General features: G+C 40.6%; 1 protein-coding gene across 2 annotated transcripts in view; it reads right to left on the reverse strand.

Annotated features, from left to right (window-relative positions):
• The window catches only part of KDM4B (lysine demethylase 4B), an 81,144-nt gene that overhangs the window by 13,076 nt on the left and 44,078 nt on the right, over nucleotides 1-23,990 (reverse strand). The window contains exons 8-17 of one of the 2 annotated variants that reach the window (XM_009284048.2): nucleotides 22,826-23,022; nucleotides 22,305-22,337; nucleotides 17,995-18,167; nucleotides 11,459-11,961; nucleotides 9,812-9,932; nucleotides 6,341-6,519; nucleotides 4,954-5,176; nucleotides 2,192-2,268; nucleotides 1,947-2,002; nucleotides 1,354-1,462 (exon numbers count right to left, since the gene is read on the reverse strand). In XM_009284048.2, the coding sequence (XP_009282323.1) occupies nucleotides 1,354-1,462; nucleotides 1,947-2,002; nucleotides 2,192-2,268; nucleotides 4,954-5,176; nucleotides 6,341-6,519; nucleotides 9,812-9,932; nucleotides 11,459-11,961; nucleotides 17,995-18,167; nucleotides 22,305-22,337; nucleotides 22,826-23,022 (1,671 nt within the window). Of the gene's footprint in view, nucleotides 1-1,353; nucleotides 1,463-1,946; nucleotides 2,003-2,191; nucleotides 2,269-4,953; nucleotides 5,177-6,340; nucleotides 6,520-9,811; nucleotides 9,933-11,443; nucleotides 11,962-17,994; nucleotides 18,168-22,304; nucleotides 22,338-22,825; nucleotides 23,023-23,990 lie in introns of both variants that reach the window. The other variant, XM_009284047.2, reaches the window with a different exon arrangement.

Consider the following 23,990-nt stretch of genomic DNA (forward strand, 5'->3'; position numbering starts at 1 on the left):
TTCGTATAAAAATTCTCTACCTTTCCTGAGACATGAAGAAAACACGAGGTGTGAATGGAATACAACGCTGAAGTAATCAACAAAACTACGAAGCTTTAATTCAGGAACGAAACAGGAAGATGTGTAGTAGGTCTGTGCTGAGGCTTTGGATGGCATAGCCAACGCTTCGGAGAAGAATGAAGCAACAGAGTTTTGCGTACGTTAATACTGCCCTGGCTCTATAGGATTGTAAGGTAGCCACAGAAGAGTTAAAGAATTAAGTCATGTTTCCTCGTGAGGCTCCATTAAGCAATAAAAGCGAGTCTTGTGTAAAAGGATTTTTAGTTCATCGTTACAAGTGCTGGTAATGAAGAGGATGCATGCTGGAAATGTCAGATGATCCATAAAGAACCGCCGCTGCAAGATTTATCACTCTCACATCACACTGCTCCATCACTCCACCTGAATAATGAATGCTTTTTACATTCACATTTGTGTACAAAACCCATTTGCACAACAGAGAAATAACTCTGGAAGCAGAGATTCTTCCTAATCTCTCATCCAGGCCCTGGCTGGGCTGCCTGCACTAAATAGCTGCACAGTTAACAAACACATCAATGCTAACCAATGTATCACTGCTACATCACCTTCCCCCGTACCACACTCCCAACTGTCGCCCAGCTGACTTCTGTATGAAAAAAGCAGCAAAAGCACAATTTATTTTGCAATAACACGCTATAGTGATGGGGCATTAACTAACATTAAGATTAATTGCTCTGAGCTAATGAATCATCCGTTACTAATCCCTCAGATGAGGCTACGCAACTAAATAACAAGTTGTAGCTGGACTTTTATTAAAATCTTTGCAGAGTCTCGCCTTGCAGTCATGGTCACAAAGAAATGTTTATTAATTTCTACAAGAGATTTCTTGACAGAAAAAGAGAAATATTGTAAAGAAAGACAAATCAAATTACAGATGAACAAGTCAGCAATATGTCAGCTTCTTTTTAGTTACCACGTTCCTTCACACTCCCACTACGCAGTACTTTCAGTAAATGAAGCTTTCAGGTAGTTTAGACCTGACTTAGGTAGGTAAGCGTCCCAGGCTCTGCCCAGGGTAAGAGCACACACCTAGAGAGTAAAGGCAGATCTGGTAATCACAACTTGCTCGTGTGTCAAAGCACTGAGACTGTACCTCAGAAGACATCCAAATGATACAGCTTCCTGGCGCGTTTGTTGGAAATGAGAGCGAGAACATCACCTCCAATCTCAGCTACTTTATGATCCCACACAATGTTTTTCTGTCTAGTTAAAGCCTTTTTCTTTTTTTTGGCTCTTGTTCACAAACACTCTCTACAGGTAAAAGACACCTACCAGTTTCCATCTCTGCTCTGGAATAGCACTGATATCCACAGGATGACGCTCTATTACATTGAGAAAACGGGCCTCGGGGACAGCAATAGCACAGATTATATGGATCCACCTGGAAAAAATAATGAAGAGACAAATCAGAGTCTACCATTCTTTGAATTAAATACTCAAGAGGGCAGTTAACATTTCTCTGACTCCGTCAGTATCAAGGCATATTTATTGTGGTTGGCAGCCTTGGCAACATTACCAACTGATTGTTAATCACGGTCGCACAAGGTAAATGTCTCTGGAACAACAGGGATCAACCTTCTTATGCATCTGATCTTGCATGATACTAAACATTCTCTGAAAAGACTTTTCTCTGAGAAATAACCAAATTCACCAAGTGTTCAGAGCCACATTACCTCTGCTATTGAGAAGCCTGGTGCAGAGTGTAAGACAGCACAGTTACTCAAGCTCATCCTGCCAAGTCAGCGAGTAGCAGTTACCTCCATAATGCCAAAACTAGCTGCTACACTGAGCATCAAGACCGAATTCACAACACTAGACAATTAGATGCAGTATGGAAGGAAAAAATATTAAAAAACATCACTTACCGCCCATCAGTGGTCATCTGAAGAGCTCCTCCCCTGAGATTACACAGGCAACATTCCTGTAGGAACAAAACTCCTTCAGAACTGGACCAAAAAGCTCTGCCAGACTGCCTACCTTTCCCAAAAAATGACTACACCACAACTGGGATGCAAAGGCAAACTGTACCCTCCCACCACCCATCTCTGTTAAAGTATTAATTAATTCCCACAGTAAGTTTTCTTTTGTTTCCAGAAGAGTAGACGCTTACCGCTGCCCATGCGTTGGCTGAGCACCGTGAGCAAGACCAACTTTCATTCACCAAGTCTGGACGTATTCCGTAACAGCCTGAAAGAAACGAAGTTATATCCTTCAGAGTTTTACTAACATATCTGTAGTATTGACTTGCTGACTTTTCAATTCAGAAGCATCTTTGAAATCAGGTGTCACATTTGAATAACTATATTCAATAGTCTAGGCTCAGACAAAAGTCATAAGGAAAGTAATCTTTGGGAAGGGGGGCAGAATTTGGGACCAGCAGGTCTAAAAATGAACAAACAAAAAAACCACACACAGGTAACCCGCGACATTTTTTTTTCTCTTTTGCAAGGACTACAATAGCAGTACTTTGATCCTTCAGGTAAGAACTGGACTCAAAAGTGATGCTACTACTGCTGGAATGCACTCACACATCGAAACAGTTAAGACCACTGAATTGTAGCATGACTGAAGCAGTCATCTTTGCTAAGTGGTATTATGAGGAAGGACAAACCCAGTAATATTGCAAGGAAATTAAACACATGCATTTCACATATTTAACTGTATTTAAACTAATACTAATTTCTGGTTATATGAAGTGTCAGAAACATCTGACTTTATAGAGTGTCAATGACTGTAATATGCAAGCACCAAATCCTCCTACATACTTCTCTGCAGCACCAAAAGCCTAAAGTGGTATTATACTCATTATAAAGACAGGGAAATAAGACCAAAAAAGCCCTTAAAATTCTGTAAAAGGCACTGAGGTTTGCCACTGAAGACAATAAGGACAAGACATACAAATACTTTTGAAAAATTGGCTCTATGTGATTCCCGCAAGCTTGCAAAGAAAGCCTGTAGCAGAAAATTAAACATACCACAAATTGCTGGCCAGCATCCTAGCTAACACAAAGTTCATCTCATGGCCTTTACCTACCCTAACAAAACTGAACATAAAAATTCAGCTGGAGAGTCTCCAATTACTGAATTAAACTGAAAAGAAGTTATTCAGAAAGCACTGAGATTGCCACAATAATCTGATTTATAAAAATTATCCACTTAACCAGATAAACATTATGTGAAAAAAAGTCAATAATATAGATCCACAGCTGTCTTCCACATCTGAAGTCTCTTTTCATCATATGGCAAATCAAGAAAGTAGCTTCAACCGAGCCCTAGAAAATGAGCAGGGGTGTTGAGTCTAAAAAACTGATCTGGAAACTGAGCTGAAAGAGAAACACCCTTAACCGAAATACTGCTGGAGCTCAAAACGGTGTGGAACAGGCTGAAATTTCAGCATTGATTTCTTGCTTTAGGGCCACAGGTAGCTGGACTACGGAATCCGAGGGGAGAAGCAGTCACACTTCTGAACACCAGATTGTCCCATAACGATGATCCTAATGGAACAAGAAAAGTATGCTCTTTTTATGGATTTTGTCAACACCTTAGAAGCCCAGAAACCTTCACAAAAGCTTTCTTCTCTGTACGTCCTTGCTGTTGTCATAACCTGGCGCAGCTGGGTGAGGGCACTTCTCAATAACAAGTAGACTGCCAACTGGGTTTACAGCATGCTGCCAGATTAACCAAAATACACCTCAACACTGCAATCTGATAATAAAAGCAAATGGATTCTCTGCAGCAAAGTCAAAGGCATATCACAGTCTAGAAGCACAAACAGTGACAAGGAGACAACAAGACACTGGAGACCACATCAGACTAGATTTAACTTCTGTCCCATCCTCAAGGGTAGAGCATAGCCAAAAGAGAAAGCTGAATTGCCCTACACCCTGTCTGAGACTGCAGATTAACGTCACTTTGCCCACATCCCTCTGTCCCTAAATAGAATTTGGCCACTGAAACCATTTTGACAGACTAGTCTATTGAAGACATATGGTTGTGCAAGATGCAGCATCTCTGTTCTGATCACTAAAGAGACCACAATTTGTGAAGTAAGAAAGCAGTCTTCATCCTCACGCTCGCTCTGCATCATGTGCTCTTATCAGCCAGAAGTGACCATAATCATGGATGCAGTACAGAAATAGAAGTTGCATTCTAGTTCTCCACAAGAGACAGTCATGCTGAGCTGCACGGTGACCCGCGGACTACAAAATTGGAACAACAAAAGTAATTCCAGCTGATGCAAGTCAAATAAGTTTTCCCATCTGTCAAGATCAAACAGCTGAACAGTAATTCGTCACATCTCCTAGTACGAGTGCAAATGTTAACTGGATGTCGTACAGTCTGCAGTGAAGGTACACTCTACCAGGATTAATCAGATCTTCTTTTAGACATAACTATCAGGGAAACAAACAGACATATGTTTCTTTTTGTAATCAAGTGCCATTCCTACAAACAGTAACACAGACACTAATAAAATATATCTCAGAAGCTACTCCATAATCTCTGATGCACACGAGAACAATACAACCTCACCCAGCAGACCAATATTTGAACAAGCAAAAAGAGTGCGATCAGCTTTGCGATTTCTGCTTTATTACAAAAAAAAAAAAGATAACAAAAGAAGAATCTTTTCCATGAGACAGAGAAGAATCAGCCAACAGAACAAACAATAAAAAGAATATTTGTATGTCTTTTTAAGATCAGTTTTTGCCAAGACGGACTTGAATATACACACATACTATACCAGAAAAGGAAAAAGTGGGAGTGACAGGTACAGCAAGCATGCCAAAAAGGAATTCAAATATAGGCAACACACAAAGAAACTTGTGAGTTTCTCAATACCCAAAACGCTTTGGTGAAGAAGGAAACACTCACTAGCATGAACCTGCAGGCAGCATTTGGCACAGGATATCAAGGGACTGGTTCCATCCTCCCCAATATACGAATTTGAAGGAAGGGGCTCTGTGTTTTCTCCACTTGAGGTAAAGCACATCTCCGGGATCAGAGGCTTGGTCTTTTGTCCGCACTTAGAAAGGTGGATGAAAGAGGTGGTCTCCCCTACAGAGACTGGGACAGCTTCTTTATCCATCTGTAAGGACTTAAAGAGAAAATACCATCATATGGAATCGCCTCTTCCCTGGTCAAAATTTTAACCTTCAAGTCAGAGCACTCCCCTCGCAAAAAAAGTCATCCAACACCTGACACCATGCAGCACAAATCACGAACTTCAAATCCTGTCTTCTCATGCACACCCCCACCCCTGCCTTTTGCTCCTCTCTCTCTTCCTTAGGCCTGTACTGGGATCTGTAATTTATTCTGAAAGCTCAAAGCAGCATTAGAACAATGAGAAGTTTTCCCTGTTTTTATTCTGTAAAACTCTGAATTCCTAAATTGCAGCTGAAAACACCAAGGAAAAACAAAAGGAAAATATTAATAAAAGCAAGACCTTCCCTCCCCCCTCTCCCATCCTTTTGGCATCCTTCCCTACTCTTTCTGCACAAATTTCTCCACAAGGACATTTCAAGGTTTCTGCTAGCAGACCAGAGTTAAAAACAATGGATTAAAACAGCCCAGCTGTACCCGGTCTTCCTTACAACCATTATACAACAACATCCCAGCAATCAGAACAGATATTTTATTTTCAGTCTGTATAATAAATCAAGAGATTTTATTGAAGGGGGAGGTGGGTTCTGCTTTTCTCAGAAAAAGCTTCCAACACATATATATGCATCTAAGGCACGTATTCCTAGTGGACACACAAAGCCAGATTTGGCTCTATAAGCATGCAAGAACAAATCAATACACAACTGGGCAAATAACTAATTCATCTGATAAATTTTGCCTTTCTGCTCATAACATATCCCAAAGCATAGTGGTAGTTTCCAAAAAATGATGTATGTGCTTACTCAGTAAATTTTTATTTTGCTGCTTGTTTGCATATATTCAGAAGTCCGGGCCCATATCTAAACAAGAGCGATCACATGCCCGACATGGCACTGTTTCTCTGCAGGAAATAGTGTTTGCAGTGCAAAGCTCTTTATGTGCAATTTAAAAAACGAAAGCTGAGAAAGCCAGAGAAGCCAGGAAAGAGAACAAAAAAGGCTTCATCCACTGCCTCTGCCAAATCCAAACACACTTCTTTGGTGTGCAAATTTGTATGAGTCTTCTTCCTTTATTGTAAAGGTCTGCATCATAACTTACACCGTAGCCACCACTCAGTACCCACCACTGACACATCCATCTGAGCAGTATCAGGAATTACCTGGTTATACGGGTAAAAGAGGGTACAGACAGCACAGTATGGCTCACTCAGGGCAGCAGCTGCATTGAATTTTCTTTCAGCTGGGAAATTATGTGCTTTATTCTTCCACTGGAGGGAAAGTAAAGATTTCAAAGCCTCTGGGTCACTCATATCTTCCTCCCCAGAAAATGGAAATATTTCTAGAAAGAAAAAAATCCCAAAACAACGGACAGTCAGCAGAGGCAAAACGCAGCAAGGTAGGGTTAAACAGCTAATGTTTCGACAACACAAGAAGTTCAATAAATAAGAACATTCAACTCGTCCATGGTTCCTCATATGTGTATGCCTCAAATACTTCCTTAAATGGATATAATCTCCACTTTATGGGTAGGATAGACAAGATAGAGACACCGATGACCTAATGGAACTGGCCACGAGGAAGAAGAAGGAAGAGACTTATTGCCTTCATAACTCTCTCCACTTTCTAGCTGTGGAAACCCACAACATCCTTCCAATGAAGCCAAGTTCAAAATGCGTGATGCAAGTGCAAGGAAATCCCCCTTTCCTTTCTCCAACTGGCAGCTGCATTCTCTGGAAGACGCGCATGCACTTCGTGCTGGTTTGGATAGGCCAGCTCCCAATTCCCACCAGTCAAGCAGCAAGTCTGTTTTAAGCTTCCCAAAATGCATCCCGTACCTGTTTCTGCAAACACAAATCTTGGCCATAAGGTACCCTGGGTTCAAGTCTTCATTTTACTTTTCTGCAGCTGCTTCACAGCTACTTCCATCAAGCGCACGCCACTAAGCCTTCAATTTGCATTCACCACCACCTCTTCTTCTGCCAGAGCTCTGATAGGTACTGCTTGTGCTAATTAGTTTGCTAATTCTTTGTTTTTACAAAACCTTTTAAAGGCCCTTGGTATTTTATGATTAAACCACCGCAGAATCCATTTGTGTCAGTTTGGGGGTCCAAACTGTCCAGTTTCTTACCATTCCTTATTAAGGAATTTTGAGTCACTGTAACTGTTAAAGAAATTTTCCACGCAAGACTAAGTGTAAATCACTCATTGCATTGTCAATCTGCAAAGCTTCCAAAACAACAGCTTTGGCCAGGGGAACTCAAAAACATCTTAGTGCAACATTATCCCCAGAGCTCAGCACATTAAACCAAATTGTTCACTGCTTCACTGTTAATTACTGGAAATACGCAGTTAATGTTCTGCTCTCAGCAAGTCTAAGCCCCCTCCCCATTTCTACCTCCCTTTTAAGGGTTTCAGACTTTTAGGTTACCAGAAAAAAGGAACTTGTAGTAAAACACTAATGGCTAAGTTTACATCTCAGATTTTAAATGTTCCCCCCAGCTAATCTGATATATATTTGCCAGACAACGTGGGAAATTTTATTGTGTTTAATTAATCAATCCTTTTTTTGAGACGACAAACACTGTCTGTGTATCTCTGTCATGCTTCAAATGAGGGTTACTTCCTAAAAACTGTCTTTGCTTTCTTACTATATTTTTATTTTTATCTTGGACTAAAACTGGTATCCATAGGCTAATAATAATTGCTAATACCATCGCCTTTTCCACAACACTGCATAAGATTCTGCTGGAAAGGGAGACAAATAGGAACAGCCTTGCCAGCGGGCGAGTTAGGCTTTCCTTCCTAGAGGAAGATGCTGCTCATGCCAGGAGCCGACTGCCAGTTCAGCGTGTATCAGACCAGAGCTGACCCTCGTAACAAAACAGATTTACAAGGACGTGTTCTACAGTCTTAACTTCAGCTCAACGTGCTTACGTGTCCACACCTCATGTAAGGCACAGACAAAATTTAAAAAGACCATTGACTTTGAGTATGCAGATTGATACTTTCAAGATGTCTTAACTTCCAAAGCCGAGCTCACCACTCACCTTTTGAAGAAATCAAGCACCTTTAATGACATTTTAAGGCATGAGCCAAAAACCAAACCACATGTTTCTCCAAATTTTAGTCAAAGCACATCAGAAGACGGGCAAGGATTTATGATACCAGTGAAATCAATGAAACCAGCATCATAATCCAGTGACAGACTGAGAGAAAAAAGGAAATGACTGTTGTATGTTACCATCACCTTCACTCATTCCAGGATGGATTCTAGGTGAGACACAGCCTTCAGGATGGCTCCTACGTTTCAAGCAAGTTATATGCAAGTAGAAAAGGCTAACAATTTTGTCTCAACTGAATCTTAGTGTAGCATATGCATTCTTTTAATTTACATGCTCACTCTTCCTCACTGCAGCCTCCAGATCGTCCTTACACATTAGCCCTGAAAAAGCAAGGAGTGCAAAAGAGCTGCTTCTATTCCCTGGCAGGGAAGAGAAGAATCTGTTTGATCAGATCTTGCCCAACAGTGCTGTAAATCAGTCCCCAAGAAATGCCAGCTTTCACAGAAAGTTGCTCCTGAGTCAGCCAGCAAAGTCCCCGTACACCACCCAAAAAGTGAAAACAGCAAAAAGAATCTGTCTAATGAGGATCCTTCAGCACCAAGTTTGTTGCAAGGTCTCACACCAAAACAAGGTAACTAATCTCAACCGCCTTTCAACGCTTCACTCCACGTTACACATATGCAAGACATCAAATGCATCATCCTTGGTAAGGAAATGGAGCTACGTATGTACAAAAGATCCCCTTCCTACACAAAGTTTCTCTAAAATCAGTGGATATACTCTCTGAAGGAAAGTGAACAGGAAAGATGTTGTCCTTTTGAATATAAAGTTGTAGGTACCTTGAAAGCAGGGACTGCCAACTACACCTTCACGTACCTGCCCCAGCATGCAAAAGCTTATTACTGTGGACTTTTCTATATTCTGAGTACTTTATAATGTGGGCAAGACCCAGAAGTGGTAAATTACACCACACAACAGAAGTGAGAGGCAAGAGCCTTTCCCCTCCCCTCCCTTGGCCCAGACTGTTATGCCGTTCACAGTGACTGGAATGTGGGAAAAGAAAAATCAGTGACGTACAGTTAAGGACTGAGAGACTTTCTAATTCTCATTTCTGGATCTGCCAAGAAAAGTTGGATCCCAACATTCACATGAACTAAAAAGCCAACCAAAAAGTTAGAATTAACTTTCCCCATACCCATAACAGCAGACCTGACCTCCACCACCCTCCGAGGTGAACAGATCTCATTTTAATGCAGTATCTAAGAAGGAGCTTTTGCTTTAAGATGTTATTTTCTGTGAACTATTTTTTTTTCCCTTTGCCCAAAATGCTGCCTCATTCTGCAGCCAGCAAAATATTTTTCTTGACAGAAAACAGGGTGGGAGGTGAGAAGGGACACCTCCCACGGATGAATTTTGTTTCCAGCTGGGTTATCAAAATGGGAACATGCTGCATTTTCTATCAGTTAAGTGTAACATAAAAAGTTTCAGGCCATCCAGTTACATTAACGGCTTCAGCAATTTTTCAGATCAGACAAGACATACGAGCATTCTTAATGCTAGTGCACTCACCCTCATCACTTGAGGTCTCCTGTTTAACCACTGACAATGGGGAGCGGGTTGGTGGTTTGCCCAGTGGATGACGACGGCTCTTTTTTATCTCCATCTTCATTTTTGAAAAAGCAGAAGCAGTCTGTAACAAATCAGAACAAGCTAGGTGGGAACCCCAAAATATACAGGTAAGCAAAGGAGAGTACAGGACAACAGAGGCAGAATCCTTGTCATAGAGTTATTGAATTTACACAGCAAACTTTTCACCGCCTTTTGGCTGCAATCAATTAAGCCTCCCAAGCCAGTTACTGTAGTAGATAAAGCCAATGCTATCTCTTAAGAAGTTGGGTAAACTACAGTGTTTTCTTAAAATGAGAACAGCCTCAGAACAGCTTCAAGTCTGCCAATTCCAATAGCTTATGAAAAGTCTGGTCGATCACATAAACAGCTAGGAACTCTAGCACGAAAATTATGTAGAGAGCATGTAGGACCAGAAACATTTTACCAGAACATTACAGTGCATTTTATGACACGTATATTTATATTGTACTGTACCCACTGCCCTCTGTACCATCCAACATTGTACATACTGCATGCATCCCAATCACAGGGGCTCACAGTCCTCTTTGGTGATGGGCACTGAACACATTACAGGCGAGTTACTGTGCACTAGAAATCAACAGTACCACGTGCTTTGGTTCACAAACACGAAGACAAGCAGCAGTGCTACAGCATTAAGAATGAAATCCAAGTACATTCCATGTTACACAGGAGTGAGCAGAGATGAAGGTACTTAGCAGCAGCCCATCATAGCATAGCCTTCTTTAACACTCTAGTCTGCAGTCATTATCTTAGAAAAAATTACATGAAAGGTATGCTAATTGTGCCACGCCGGTATGGCAATGCACGTTTCCCCCCTGTCCCCACAACTTCTAATAGTGCTTTGCCATTCCCTTGGCTCTTTCAGCAGCTTCATGCAGGAAAACAGAGCTATATAACATTGCTCTGACTTGTTTTCCTCCTTCCTCTTTTGGATCAGGAAAGCACTTGCCAAGGAGAAGAGATGCCTGTGACAGGTTACATGCCATGGACTGTATTGTCCATGAAAAAGTTTTATGCCAACTTTTCCAATTCTAAATCTAATGATGAAAAAGATCCCTAGGCAACGCTATATAGCAGGCCAACACCTGGAAGCAAAAAGCTCATGATACCAGCTGGAGAAGTCAGAAACAAGGGGAAAGAATTATCGAAATGTGGGTGTGATCAAAGTTCCCCTTGGGATTGTTTGGTTTCACCACTCTCAGAGTAGTTGCTCTGCAAAGGCCATTTGCTTGTGCGGGGTCTTCCTGCCTAGTGCTTGGGATGATCGTTTCAGTATTATCTGCACTATTAGTAGCAGGAAAAGAGATTCTCTATTTTATCTTTTGAAGACAATAACAAGTTTGATTAATCAGCTAGCATCAATGCAATGATGGACTGAACTGTGAGAAAATGATCAATCTCTTCCTGTAAAAGCACTCTGTGGCTCTCCAACATGGCACTATTCCACTGGAGGCTCAGGCACAATTCAGGACTCCTCTCATTCCAAGTTTAGTCCTCAACTTGTTGCTTACAACTAGCAAATCTTATAGTCACCTCCTTGGTCATGCATACCTGTAAATCACTGACCTCTGTAGTGACCTCTGTATTTTCTGCTTCTGCATTCTCCTCCTCCTTCACAGGGATTTCCATAGGGACCGTCTGTTCCCGCCAACCTGGACTCTTTTGCGTGGCAAACTGCTCAAACGCCTGCTGGCAGGACATGCGCTCCTTGTCAAACACCACCTTTTTGGTCCGTGGAACCACATAAAGCATGGGAATGATCGGCCGAGGCTTAAAGTCATCTTCCTCAACTGGTGCCTCCGAGGGCTGGATAATGTTCAGGGGAGCTGGGGGCGAGCTCTTTCCTGCTGTGGACGATGTGGGTACTGCTGGGGGTACTGGTGGCCGTGCTGCTGGCACCTCATCCCCTGCCAGCTGCTGCTGCGGTGCAGGTGGTGGTGGCAGCGGTGGCTGCTGCTGCTGCAGAGGAGGCTGAGGTGCTTGCAGATGGTGCTGGGGTTGATGGAAAAGATGCTTCTTCTTCCTCTCACCTTTTACTTTTGGAGGACGGGCCTTTACTTTGCAGTCACCTGTTTCAAGATAATAGGCAACATTTAGCTTCATATGCCAAGATCTCTGGGCATTTAATATTTTTCTCCTTTTATCAAAAAGCTCCAATGCTGGGCTACCATATTACATTATGGTATTATTCTTCCTTTCAAACAGGCAGACTGAAAGCTGTAGACATATTCAGCTGTACTTCCCCACTGACTTAGAGAAGCCCACTTTAGAAAGTGACTTGTGTCATTTCTATGGACTATTTAATTCTTGACTGGAACAGAAAATCTGCCAAAACGAATGCTGCCTGGAGGGAAAATATCTAAACCTCTAAGAAACTGGACAGTGTGCCAAAAAACATGTAATATATTACATTAGCCTTGACTCTGTATTTCAAGTTTTCTGTATCAGTAAGTCTCCAAAGTGGGGTGTGCAAAACCATCCAGGGGGTGCAGGAAGAAAATATTTTTGTACCATTAATAAAATACATCTTTAAAATAGTATTTTATCTTTATTTCACCCTTTTAAAATTTCTGGTTTTGTGTATGTTTTATAATGTACGTAATATTTTAGCACAGTAAAACATGTATAGATTTTATAAATAAATATACATATATTGGGACGTGTGCTCAAATTTTTTTTGCTGATAAGGGGGCACAATCAAAGAAGTTTGGAGACCACCGCTGTATATCACTAGTTTGTCCTAACCTCTGGATCACCCCCATTTACTGCTCCCTCTATTCGCAAGCATAGCTCTTGTCTGAGTATTACTGTGTGTCCGTGCATTCAACAGCCCTAGGAAATGAAGAATTGAACGAAGATACCTCAATCATTATTACCAAAAGATTTCTACTGTAAGGGCTTTTAAAAAGATGCCTTTAAAGCATAAATCAAGTACAGCATTGAACTAAGTCTATTACAGACACCATGCCAGCACTGGTTACTGAGACATCCTCTCCTAACACTTGCTCCATTTGTCCTTGTTTCTCCTAGCTTACTGTCATTCGTCATGGTGTTGCAGGTCTCTTAACATGGCTGTGACAACAAAAACACGTCTTGAACAGCTAGACATCTCACTATTTTTACCAGAGGCAGTAACAACCCATAAAAGTCTTCCCCACCTATCTTCCCAATTTAACTCTGTTAAAGGATCCACACAGTCCAATTTTACAGCAGTAATTAAAATTCCTCCTACTGGCCATTCAGCAAGCATCTCTAGGTTAGGACAGGAGATGCCTTCACATCTTGCCTTATTCCATCTAAAATGATATATGTTCCCTTTGCCCAACTCTTCCCCCACTTCATGAACGAAGTTATCCGTTCACTCAAAGGAAAGTAAATAATAGATGCTCCACAGACAGATGCCAGTGCTCAATTTATTTCGTAAGAGGTTGTTTTCCACCTGCAGATGCTATGACTAGATGACTGCTGCAAAAGGTCATTTTCCCACTAACAGGATGGGGAGGAGGGCTGATAACGAAAAGACAGAGAAAGACTATTCACCCTAATAATGACGCTTCACCAATCCCAACCTACTCAGACTCCTTCATTAAGGACTAAATGAAAGCTGACCAGCCAAACCTCATAAACAGAAAGTCAGATAAACCATCACACAATAACAAGGTATCTGCAGGAGGAAGGGTTTGAAAAGACAAGGTGAATAATCCCACAATAAGATAAAGCGCTAAAATTCCTGCTGAAATCTTCTAGGGGATACCTCAACCTCAACATTTCCCAGAAGTCTGGTCTGATAACTTTATTTACACTAATTTATAAAAATGGTAACAAGTCCAGCCCAAATAGTTATTGTTGTACTTGTGTAGGCAGTCCCTCAGATAAACTGGTTTGTTCTATCACAGAGAAAGGAATATTGAATTTCCTTCGAGAAACAAACATATTGAATGAAAGGCAAAATGGATTTTTCCCCAGTTGCACAAAGCCAGATCGTATTTACTCTCTATACACTCGGAGAATTCCCTACCCAACAACAAAACAAATGCCATTCACCAGCTTTATTGACTTCTAAATGGGTAATTTGACAGCAGCTGGCATGTAGAACTTTGTTTAAAGTTTTTGCATTAAGATGAACAAACTAGTTTGCAAGTGAATCTATAAAATCAGAAGCCAGGAGAAAGTGAGGTAAAATTCAAAGGCCCTATCTGGCTATCCTGAATACTTCTGGAAAAGAAAGGGATCTTTATATGCAAGTCAATATGTCAGGTTAACAGAGGAATGTCTATCAGCTGTCCTTCCACTGAAGAAGAAAGGCACAAGTAGCAGAGCTAGTACACACGGAAAACAGCAGCACAACAATGGGTTTTCATGGTGGGAAGACTTGCTTGTCTAGAGATAATTTGAAATACTATACTGAGTTCACTGAAGTTGCAGGTATAAAATACCTTTGAGGGGAAGGGGTGTTGGTGGGAAAATCAAACCACTTACACAGGACCATACAGCATAGCTTTGGGCAATAAAAAGCTGCTACAAGAGTATGGACTTCATCTCCTAGAGCAGTATCTCCTGGTATTGGGCCAAGACAATTAGAAATGGACTTCAGCATCAGTAATTTAGCCACAACTTTAGTTAAATAATTTGTACCATCAACAGCTCAAAAAGCAACTGTAAATTAGACTTATTAATCTAGCAGAAGCACAAGCACAGAGATAAGATGAAACTAAACACGGGAGAAAGCAGGAGAATTCTGCCAGTACATCCCTCTAATAGGGCACTGCATCCTTCAAGATGTCTGTGTTTGTGTAATAGTTGCACTCAAGGGTTTTTCTTCAATCCACGTGGGAAACTGTGCGGTAGATGAAGTAATCACAAAGACTATATCCTGAAGTTCCTCCTAAACACCGAGTTCACGTTTTCACCTAAACAGCATTACTTACTTCTAGGAAGAGAGTATTACCTTAAAGCAATCCCTACACGCTCGGTGTTTATATCCTGTACATCACCTATGCTAACAAAATATGCGAACATGACTGATACAAGAGCAGAAAGCAAAAGTGGTAGGAAAACACCTACTTGCTTCTAGGGGTTGTGTCTGCTCGGTTGTTATCAGAACTTCACACGGCACATACTACAAATATGTAGGTGGCCACAGCGACTGCTAGCAGATTTCTGAAAAGGCTCTATTTTCTCTACATGATGCTAGAAAAGTCCAGAATGTCTCCAGGACAAACTCTTGTGCTATGACATTGTTTCATGATAATCCTTCCATCACATTAAACAGTCTCATCTCTTAATGACTTTACATTGCCAGCTTAAGCAACACTGGAGGAAAATCAGCGAGAGACGAGCCACCTGGCTAATGGCCAATTCTTGAGATCTTGCCCAAAGTAAAATCCTCACGTAGCAAATGGTCATCTAAAAATCAGTTATGCACCAATTTGCTATTCATTTGCTACAGCTAACAGCAGAAAAGTTTTCAGTTCTGGTTTACTGGCATCTTGATCACAGTATTACTTCATGTAATTACATACTTAGTTTACAACTGCAACACTCAAGAGGATATGTGGGAATGCCATTTAATGAAATGTGGTAGAAAATACCACACAACTATTTCACAGTTAGGCATCTCATTGCTTCTTCTCACATTATTAAAAAAAAAAAAAAAAAAAAAAAAAAAAAAAAAAAAAAAAAAAAAAAAAAAAAAAAAAAAAAAAAAAAAAAAAAAAAAAAAAAAAAAAAAAAAAAAAAAAAAAAAATCCTCCTGCAAGATGCATGATTTGTAGCCCAAGTCTGCAGGACTCCTAACAGGCACAGCATCGGAGATAACACCTGCTGACTCACAGGATGTATTTATGCTGCTTAGCACACCCAGAGAAGAGCAGAGCTTAAAGACTCTCCTTTTTCATTTCAAGTCCCAAGACAACCTGCTAAGAATTCTAAACGCATTAATAGCAACATAATAAATTATGAATATAAAGCTGAGTCATAAAAACCAAAAGAAAACACCTTAAGGTATCTGGGTCAGAAATCCTGAAAACCTCAAGTTATTAATACTCGGCTAGTCCAAATAACCAACATGAAGCATAAGACCTACTTTGAAAGTACCAGTGATTACTCTGAAATCTCATTCTTCCTCCTTCTCAAGGTCACCATTTCTGGTGTAAGCAGGAAATCAAGCCAAATTAAAACCAGAGGAAAAGAAAAAGTGAAGGTGGGGGAGGAAGCTAAATTGCCATAAGCAAGGCCATCCAAACAGATGCTATTTTCTTTTCAAAGATGAAACTGTAAGACACTTGTGAGAGGTAATGCAGACAGTAGGATGTAGAAAACCAGAGAATTCAGTGGTATTTAATCGCTATACTGCATTAAGAAACCTGTATATTTGCTAACAGCCACATTGAGCACTAGACCCCTAAGAAACTGCAAAGCAAATAGTCTAGTTCTAGTGACGCTTTCTGCAATGGTGCTGAAAATAAGTTTTTTCCTCCTCTGCTAACAGTTAAAGAGCTTTTAACATGCAGTCTAAGTGTATGATTTGGAACCTATTCGGCCAGAACAGAGTCTTTATTATTCCTCTGCCATTCTAAGGATCTCGGATCTGTCCTTGTCACTTATCTCGTCTCCAAAGGGATATCAGCATTTTCGGGCCATTTATTACAAGCATCAACTGTTAAACTTGTACAAGAGCTAAGAGCATACAATTTAACACACTGCTGACACTTTCAAGCTTAGAGCAATGGGAATTAACTATCTGCACTGTGCTACTCCTGCTCCGTACAACAATGATTTTCAAACTCCTTACTTCCCATGAAAAGAGAAAATACACTGTCTAGCTAAGAAACTCTGCAACTGAACAAAGACCTCAATTCTTTTCCCAGAGCTTCCACAGATTTCCTTTAAGATCATTATCAAGGTTCTCTAAACAGTTTGCAGCATCAGTTTTCTCCAAATGCTAAACAAATAATGGATATATACAATATATGAAAATGAATTCACTAGTGTTTATGAAATGCTCGAGAGCGCATCATAGACATATCAACTCCTTAACCACGCACATTAGGGGGAAAAAAAAGCAGCTTACTCCCAGCAAGAATTGCAACCTTTCCTACGCAGCCAAGAAAAAAAAAAAGTATCACAAAAAAAGCCTCCAGCAAGATGGCTGAGGTCAGGCCTTTGGACTAACCATATGTATTAGGAATATGTCCCACAAAAAACACAAACCAAGACATTCTCTATTTTTGCAGCAGGCCTTCAGTTATATTTTGCCTTAAGTCATGGTGTATTCCAACAAACAGCTTCAAAGAATTTTACAGACACTGTTTCTTACAGGAGGACCATAGTATTAAAAAAAGATTATGGCCACTGTACAGATGCGTCAATGAGCAGAGAAAGGTTAAGTGACATATCACAGGTTGCACATAAATTTAGCCACAGCTTTGTGGAAAACAGCTCTGTTGTTTTATCAGCTCCTATTCCTCTTTGCCTTCTCCTGAACAGTTTGGAACCTGCTTTTATGCAGAAGAAATCATAAAGGACTGGGTGTTGTCATGGACTGGTATTAACTTCAGCCATGCAAAGAAAGCTGAAAAGCTTCCCTCCTACAGCTAGTCTTGAAGAAAACCAAACCTGCAACTTGCATTCACACAGCAGCTGTGGATCCCACACAACCTAAGGCTGACTTTATTCACAGTCTCTGTAAGAAATGGGGAGGAAGGGAGGGAAAGGGGAAAAGATTAATCGCACAAGGGAGTGCACAAATCATTCCTTTTCAGAGTAGTACACAAAATACATTTATTTGTTTCTCTATGAAATATTTAAAAATATTCTTCCCTTAATATATATTTTTACAAACCTGTAATAGTTTTGGCAGAAGTTTCAAGCCCTGCCAAGAAAGCTATTTGGAACGAATCCTTAAAGAGAGGGAAAAATCAATTGCTGCTGTAAATGATGGTGTATTTCAGTGAGCATAGATTTAATATTGGGAAAGACTCCGCTGATATTTCAACAGAAATAAACAGCAGCAGACAAGTGATTTACAAATGTGTTTTAGAGAGATAGCTTGCCCCAGTTCTTCACTGAAGTGATCTGCCATCAGTGAGCAGGGCCCTCACCTTCTCCTCCCTCAATCACTTTGCTTCTCTCCTCTTCCTCTAGATCTGGCCCTCTTTTCAGCTCCTCTTTTACTTTCACATCTTCCAAGGCAGTTTCAATAGCCATGACATCCCCAAGAGACTTCTGATCCTCCGTTTTATGTCTTCTGGGCTGACTTCTTTTTCTGTGAGACCTAGAAGTACAGAAGTGTGATTTGACATAAAAGAACAGCCTTCAATATATAAAACGATCACTGACTTAAAAAGCTGAATACAAAACAAAAGAATCTTCTTTGGAGGGAAAACACAAGGTAGCTAACAATAGCTACAGGGCAAAACAGATATCTGAAAGGAAACAGATGAACCTTGCATAACACAACATTTAAGATCCATTCACAGCAGCCATTAATTGTCCGGGTTTCTTGAGAGCTTTTTCCCACCATTACTAATGTAAGCTCATGAGCTGCAGTGAAAATTCTTTTAATTGTCTTTTAAATCTATTTTGCTTGTATTTCAAAATATAGATGAAAACTTGTTATAACTCTTCTTTTCATCCTCTGCCTCCATTCCATCGTTTCATTCTGTATATGCTTCCCTTTGGCAAACTGCTGGAAGTCTGCAAAGCAACATCTTCCAGCTCTGAAACATTACCCAGCACTGCCAGATTCTAAAAACACAGTATAATGAATGCTTATAGCATAATCAATAGGCAGTCTATGATTTTTCAGTAGTATAATTCACAGGGTCCAAGGCTTATGAAGAAATCTAACTAAAAAAAGTGCATATTAGTATGATCAGACTAATACTAACAAGCCAACAGCAATGCTGTTCTTTCTAAAGAGTCAATGCCACTAAGAGAAAGAGATTAGAGTAGCCACAATGCAAAGACAAATGCAAAGACAAATGCAAATTCAGAAGTCAGGATAACGTACTTTGGTTAGGAAACGTATTAGGAGCCAAGCACCCACACAGCCACTCGCTCACTCCCCACCTCCCCAGTGGGACGGGGAGGGAAAACAGGAAGAACAAGAGCCAAAGAACTTGTAGGTCAAGACAAAGACAGTTTAATAGGTGAAGGAAAGAGGAAAGAATAAAAATAGAAAGAAATAAGCAAAGGAAATCCACTCACCATCTCCCACAGGCAAACGAATGCCCAGCCAGCCTCCAAACAACGGCCGCCTTGGAAGCCAACCCCCCCTTCTTCTTTCTCTACCCCAGTTTTTATTGCTCAGCGTGACGTTACACGATATGGAGTATCCCTTTGGCCACTTCGGGTCAGCTGTCCCAGCGTGTCCCCTCCCAATCTCTCGCCCACCCCCAGCCTAGTCACTGGGCAGGGGGCAGAGCGGGAAAAAGATAAAAGCCTTGACACTGTGCAAGCACCATTCAGCAATAGCCAAAACATCGGTGCCTTATCAGCACTGTTGTAGCCACAAATGCCAAACACAGCCCCGTGGGCTGCTATGAAGAAAGTTAACTCCATCCCAGCCAGACCCAGTACAATTTTTTTTTTTTTTTTTTAACAGGCTCTATCAAATAGCTGCTTGAATGTTGGGTTTAAGTCTAACGAGCTGTCTTTTGAAAAAGAGACTGATTCAGAGACCTGCAATTTTTACACCAATTTTAGCATGTAGAGATTATTTTTGAAAGCAGCATCTTCCATATGGCCTCCCTGTTCCAGGCCCTTGCATCTACCACCATGTAACAACCTGTGAAACGCAATCACACTGCATTCATCGGCCCAAAACTCCAGAAAAGCTGAAATTCAGCTTCCCATCCTCAGAGCCCAGAAACTCAGCTGCTAATTAGATTTGGAGTACAATGAAGTTAAGAGCCCTTAACGATGTAACCAACAAAGGAGGAAGAAAAAAATTCAACACGAGATGAATGATTAATAGAAAAGAAAGTTGATCTATAGCCACAGTAATTTATAATTGCTAGACTCTAACCATATGGTAGTCCTCCAAGTATAGATGTTAACTTCGCACCTGCAAGACATTCATTAGCAGGAACACACAGCTGAACCCAGAAGGATCAACTTTTCTCTTCACCCATATTGTAAGTACACACCACCTTCTCTGTGGGGGAAAAGCAAGGTGGGAGGAGGAGATAAACCTGTAAGACTTTTCCGTTGCAGCTGGAACTTTCCATAGTTGGTGAAGAAAGCACTGGAGTAGGATCAAGTGTTACAAGCTATTTTTAGTGAAGTGTGTGTTTTATTCTCGTGGTGTAGAAATGCCAGGCAACAATTAAATCACAACGCTTTATACTCACAGTAGATAAAAAAAGATCTTTTTGCAGTGCCCTTCTTACTCTGAAGTTGTAGAAAAATGAAGAGACACAGAAAGCACCTCATTTAAAGAAACTGTGCTTCCAGAACTACAGGCTGAAGGCTGTACATTTCCAGAAGTGAAGATGTTCTGTGTCTGACATAATTCACATACCAGAAATGGGCTTTTTGTGCACTAGACTAAAACAGTCTCTCACTGAAGCCATAAAGTAAACAAAGTTGAGTTTTTCAAGGTAACTAAGTATGAATGACCTTAGAGAAGAAATAACACATCTCCCTGCAGAGTTTAAAAGCTACATTTTCCAAGAGAGCTGGCAAAAAAAGCAGCGTTTGTACTCTTTGAAGAACAGACCACAAAGTGACTTAAATTAAGTAGATACAACTGTGAAGAGGTTTGGGCAGAGGTGAATCCCATTCTTCCAGTAAAGTCTATCCTGCTGAGAAAAGTCAGTCCTCAAGTAAAACTATGTCTTACCAAGACATAAGCATAGGAGAGAGACTACTGCTAAGCAGTATTCAACAGCTTCAAAACTGCTTCAGGATAATACTGAAATAATCTAGGAAATAATGAATAGATAAGGGGAAAAAAAAGTACCTGGTTCTTTTGCAATAGCTCAGGTTAAGAGAGAGGCTTCTCTTCTAAGCAATAGGCTCAAAGAGGGAAAATAACCCTTGGTGTTCATATAGTACCTTACAGTATGCAAACATTACAAATACCTAAGTAACCCTTAATAGCCACAGGCAGTAAAGAGATTCCCAATTTCCAGATGTGGAAGAAAAAGATCCAGGGACCCACTGGAGTTCAGACAGTCATTGCCCATAGAGCATAAACCGCAACTTCTGACCCTCAGACTACACTGCTTTTCCTGAAGCTCACTCTAGAAGGAATAGCTGAAAACATTTTAGGAATATAACCTCTGGAGTGGAGCAACAGTGCAGAGGTCAGTTATCTGCCAAAATACGCTATTTATTATGTCTTTTGGAGCATGGATTTAATGGGGAACACACTATCCCATTTCAGCATTTGTAAAATAACGGACTAATCATTTCACGTAGAAAAGGCAAGACACAGGACCACCAGTCCAAAGCAACACCAGGTGACTGCAAGCTCCTAGAAGACAATAAAGACCAGTGCTAGAGAGAGAGACACTCTTACTAGTATGTTATCTTTTTCTTTGCTAGAATGCCTAAATCAATCAGCTATCATCAAATTATTAGGTCAATAGTTTTTAAACTGTTACTCAAAGTCCCTATCAAAGATGGCCCCAGAAACCTAAAGTCTATTTAAAGCTTTTTTCCTGGATTTCAAAGAAGTGATATTGGAACTGAAATTACAAGCAGAGTATTAGATCTGGATGAAGCGGTACAATTTCCAGATACTGCCAACACTCACACCAGAAATCTGACAAATACTAGATGAGAGCAGAAAGAAGCTTTGTGCGCTACACTGCAAGCACTTTGAGTAACAGGCAGAGCAGGAATGAGAATGATGTAAAAAAGAAGGGTAAGGGAGCATATGGAAGGGCACACGCTTTACATCTGAGTACATTAAAGCCCTATGATAATTCGATTTCCTATAATATAGAGTCTCATTCTTCAAGCAAGCTTGATGAGGAAGGAAAGTTCTCCCATCAGCAGCCCATGTCTAAAACACTTGAACTAGTTCAAGTCCACTTTCTGGGACAGCAGCAGCTTTTTATTAGCTATCTGCTTTGGTGACCAGTTAGCTTTATCCACAACCAGTTATCATTACACATCACTACTAATTCAGTAGATTAACTGCACACTCAAGAATGGAAAACCAAAACAGGCATGAGATAGCTGAGCTTCTCTAATGACGCAAGAGGAGATCTCAGAAAACTACACAAAACCAAGATGAAGTCTGAGAAACCTTGATGCCCAAGGATTTTCTGTGCCCTTTCAAGGAAGCAGACATGAAAAAACCTAACTGAAAAAGGAAAACACTTTCAGAGTTACTATTTTAAGAAACTTGACAGGAAAAAGAATGAAGTCATTTAAGTTGATGAGGGAAGTCACATACCGGTGTTTGTTGTCCTCTTCCTCATCTCCTATCCTATAAAGCAAGATGCCAACAGTAAAAGGTTAGCATGCCAAATTTTCAAGTCAAGCATGCTGTAACACACAAAACCCACAAACTTGTAGAAAATTAATACAGAGATCAAAGGAAGCACAGAAAGGCATGCATAAAATCCCTTTTGCAACTGATAGGTTTTTTTCCCTCCTGCTTTCTGATAAGTGAAGCTATAAATGTTTACTATAGATTTTTTGTCTTCCAGGATAAGAGATGAGATGTGAGGGGGCACACAGCGTCCTACTTTCAGAAAACATGTGCTTTTGTAACATTTAAAGGAAACAGAACAATGAGGGAGCACATTACCCAAGAAAAATTACAAGAAGAAGTGGTTAAAAAAAAATAAAAAACAAAGGAAAAAAGAAGAGTTCGAACTATCCCAAAATAAGAATTATAGTGTTTAAAATCTTAGCAATTAAAATCAAACACAGTGCTCAGGCAAAACTTTTTTCTTTTTTTTTCCTCTTTACCTGCGAAGCAATTTAGCCTTCAACTCTGCCTTCGTCTCATTCCAGGCATCTAGTTCTGGGCTAGTCAGAGCTGTGGGTTTCATATGGTCCAGGACAGCAATGTCTTTTCCTTGTTTCCATAAATCGTAACGTTCTGGTTGCAGAACCCTCACAAAGACATCCATGGAAATCTTCACCATGTCTTTGCGGCAAGTACACTGCAAGAGAGATCCAGACACCAACACCACATCAGATCAGAGGAACGTTTGCTTTTCTTGTCAGCTGAGTTTGCCTTTCTCCGGAGGCAAACTAACACTCTACCCATTTTGTCTGCAAGGTCTATGGGGGGTTACTAGAGTGGGTCAATGCTAGCAATCGCATTGACACATACGTGGGTATTTCAGCTTAATGGAAAGCATTGACTCTACCTGCCCTTGGCAAAACCAGAGACAGCACAAGCTGCCACGCTCTCTGAGGGTAGTTGAAGACTCTGTTCCCAAGAATTTTCTTCTCCCTCTAAGCCCACCAACCAAGCTAAAACTTTCTGGTAATTGATACCCAATATACTACTCATCTACTGTCTTACAGTCATTAGACAGTAATAACTTTGGCCGATGCAGACCAGGTCTGAGTCTGATCTCAAGCCTACGTTCCCCCCATTAGCCAGTCTCTTGTTGAGTTTCTCAGGCTGAAAAGAGATTATTAATATCACTTCATAACTGAAAAAAGCCTTAAAGGAACAAAAGACTAACCTAGTGAACAAGGCAGTTAAACTTCATAATTATACATCATGATGTTGCACTTAAGTCCTTCACAAGACTGTAGAGAAATGAAAAAGGCTACAACAATAACTACACTCTGCGTCTAAACCACATATGCCTAAGCCAAAAAAAATGCGCATTATTCATTTAAACTAGCATATGCTTATTAAAATTAACCTCTGGAATTACACCCTTGCCATTGTACATGCCTACGCAAAGACTACTTACCGGCATTTTTACTTGGATATCCATTTGCTCTGATGAAGCACAGAATTAACAGACCTAGCCTAGCAAGGGGATTCTCACCCAGGACACAGATACAGACTGAATGAGCATGTAGTCTTTATCAACTTTTAACTCAAAAGAAGGTAAGGGATTGAAAAGGACACAGCAACACACCAATACCCACTTGCCTCATGGGGGCT

The sequence above is a fragment of the Aptenodytes forsteri genome, unplaced genomic scaffold (assembly GCF_000699145.1).
Source record: "Aptenodytes forsteri isolate BGI_AS27 unplaced genomic scaffold, ASM69914v1 Scaffold471, whole genome shotgun sequence".
Lineage (NCBI taxonomy): Eukaryota > Metazoa > Chordata > Aves > Sphenisciformes > Spheniscidae > Aptenodytes > Aptenodytes forsteri.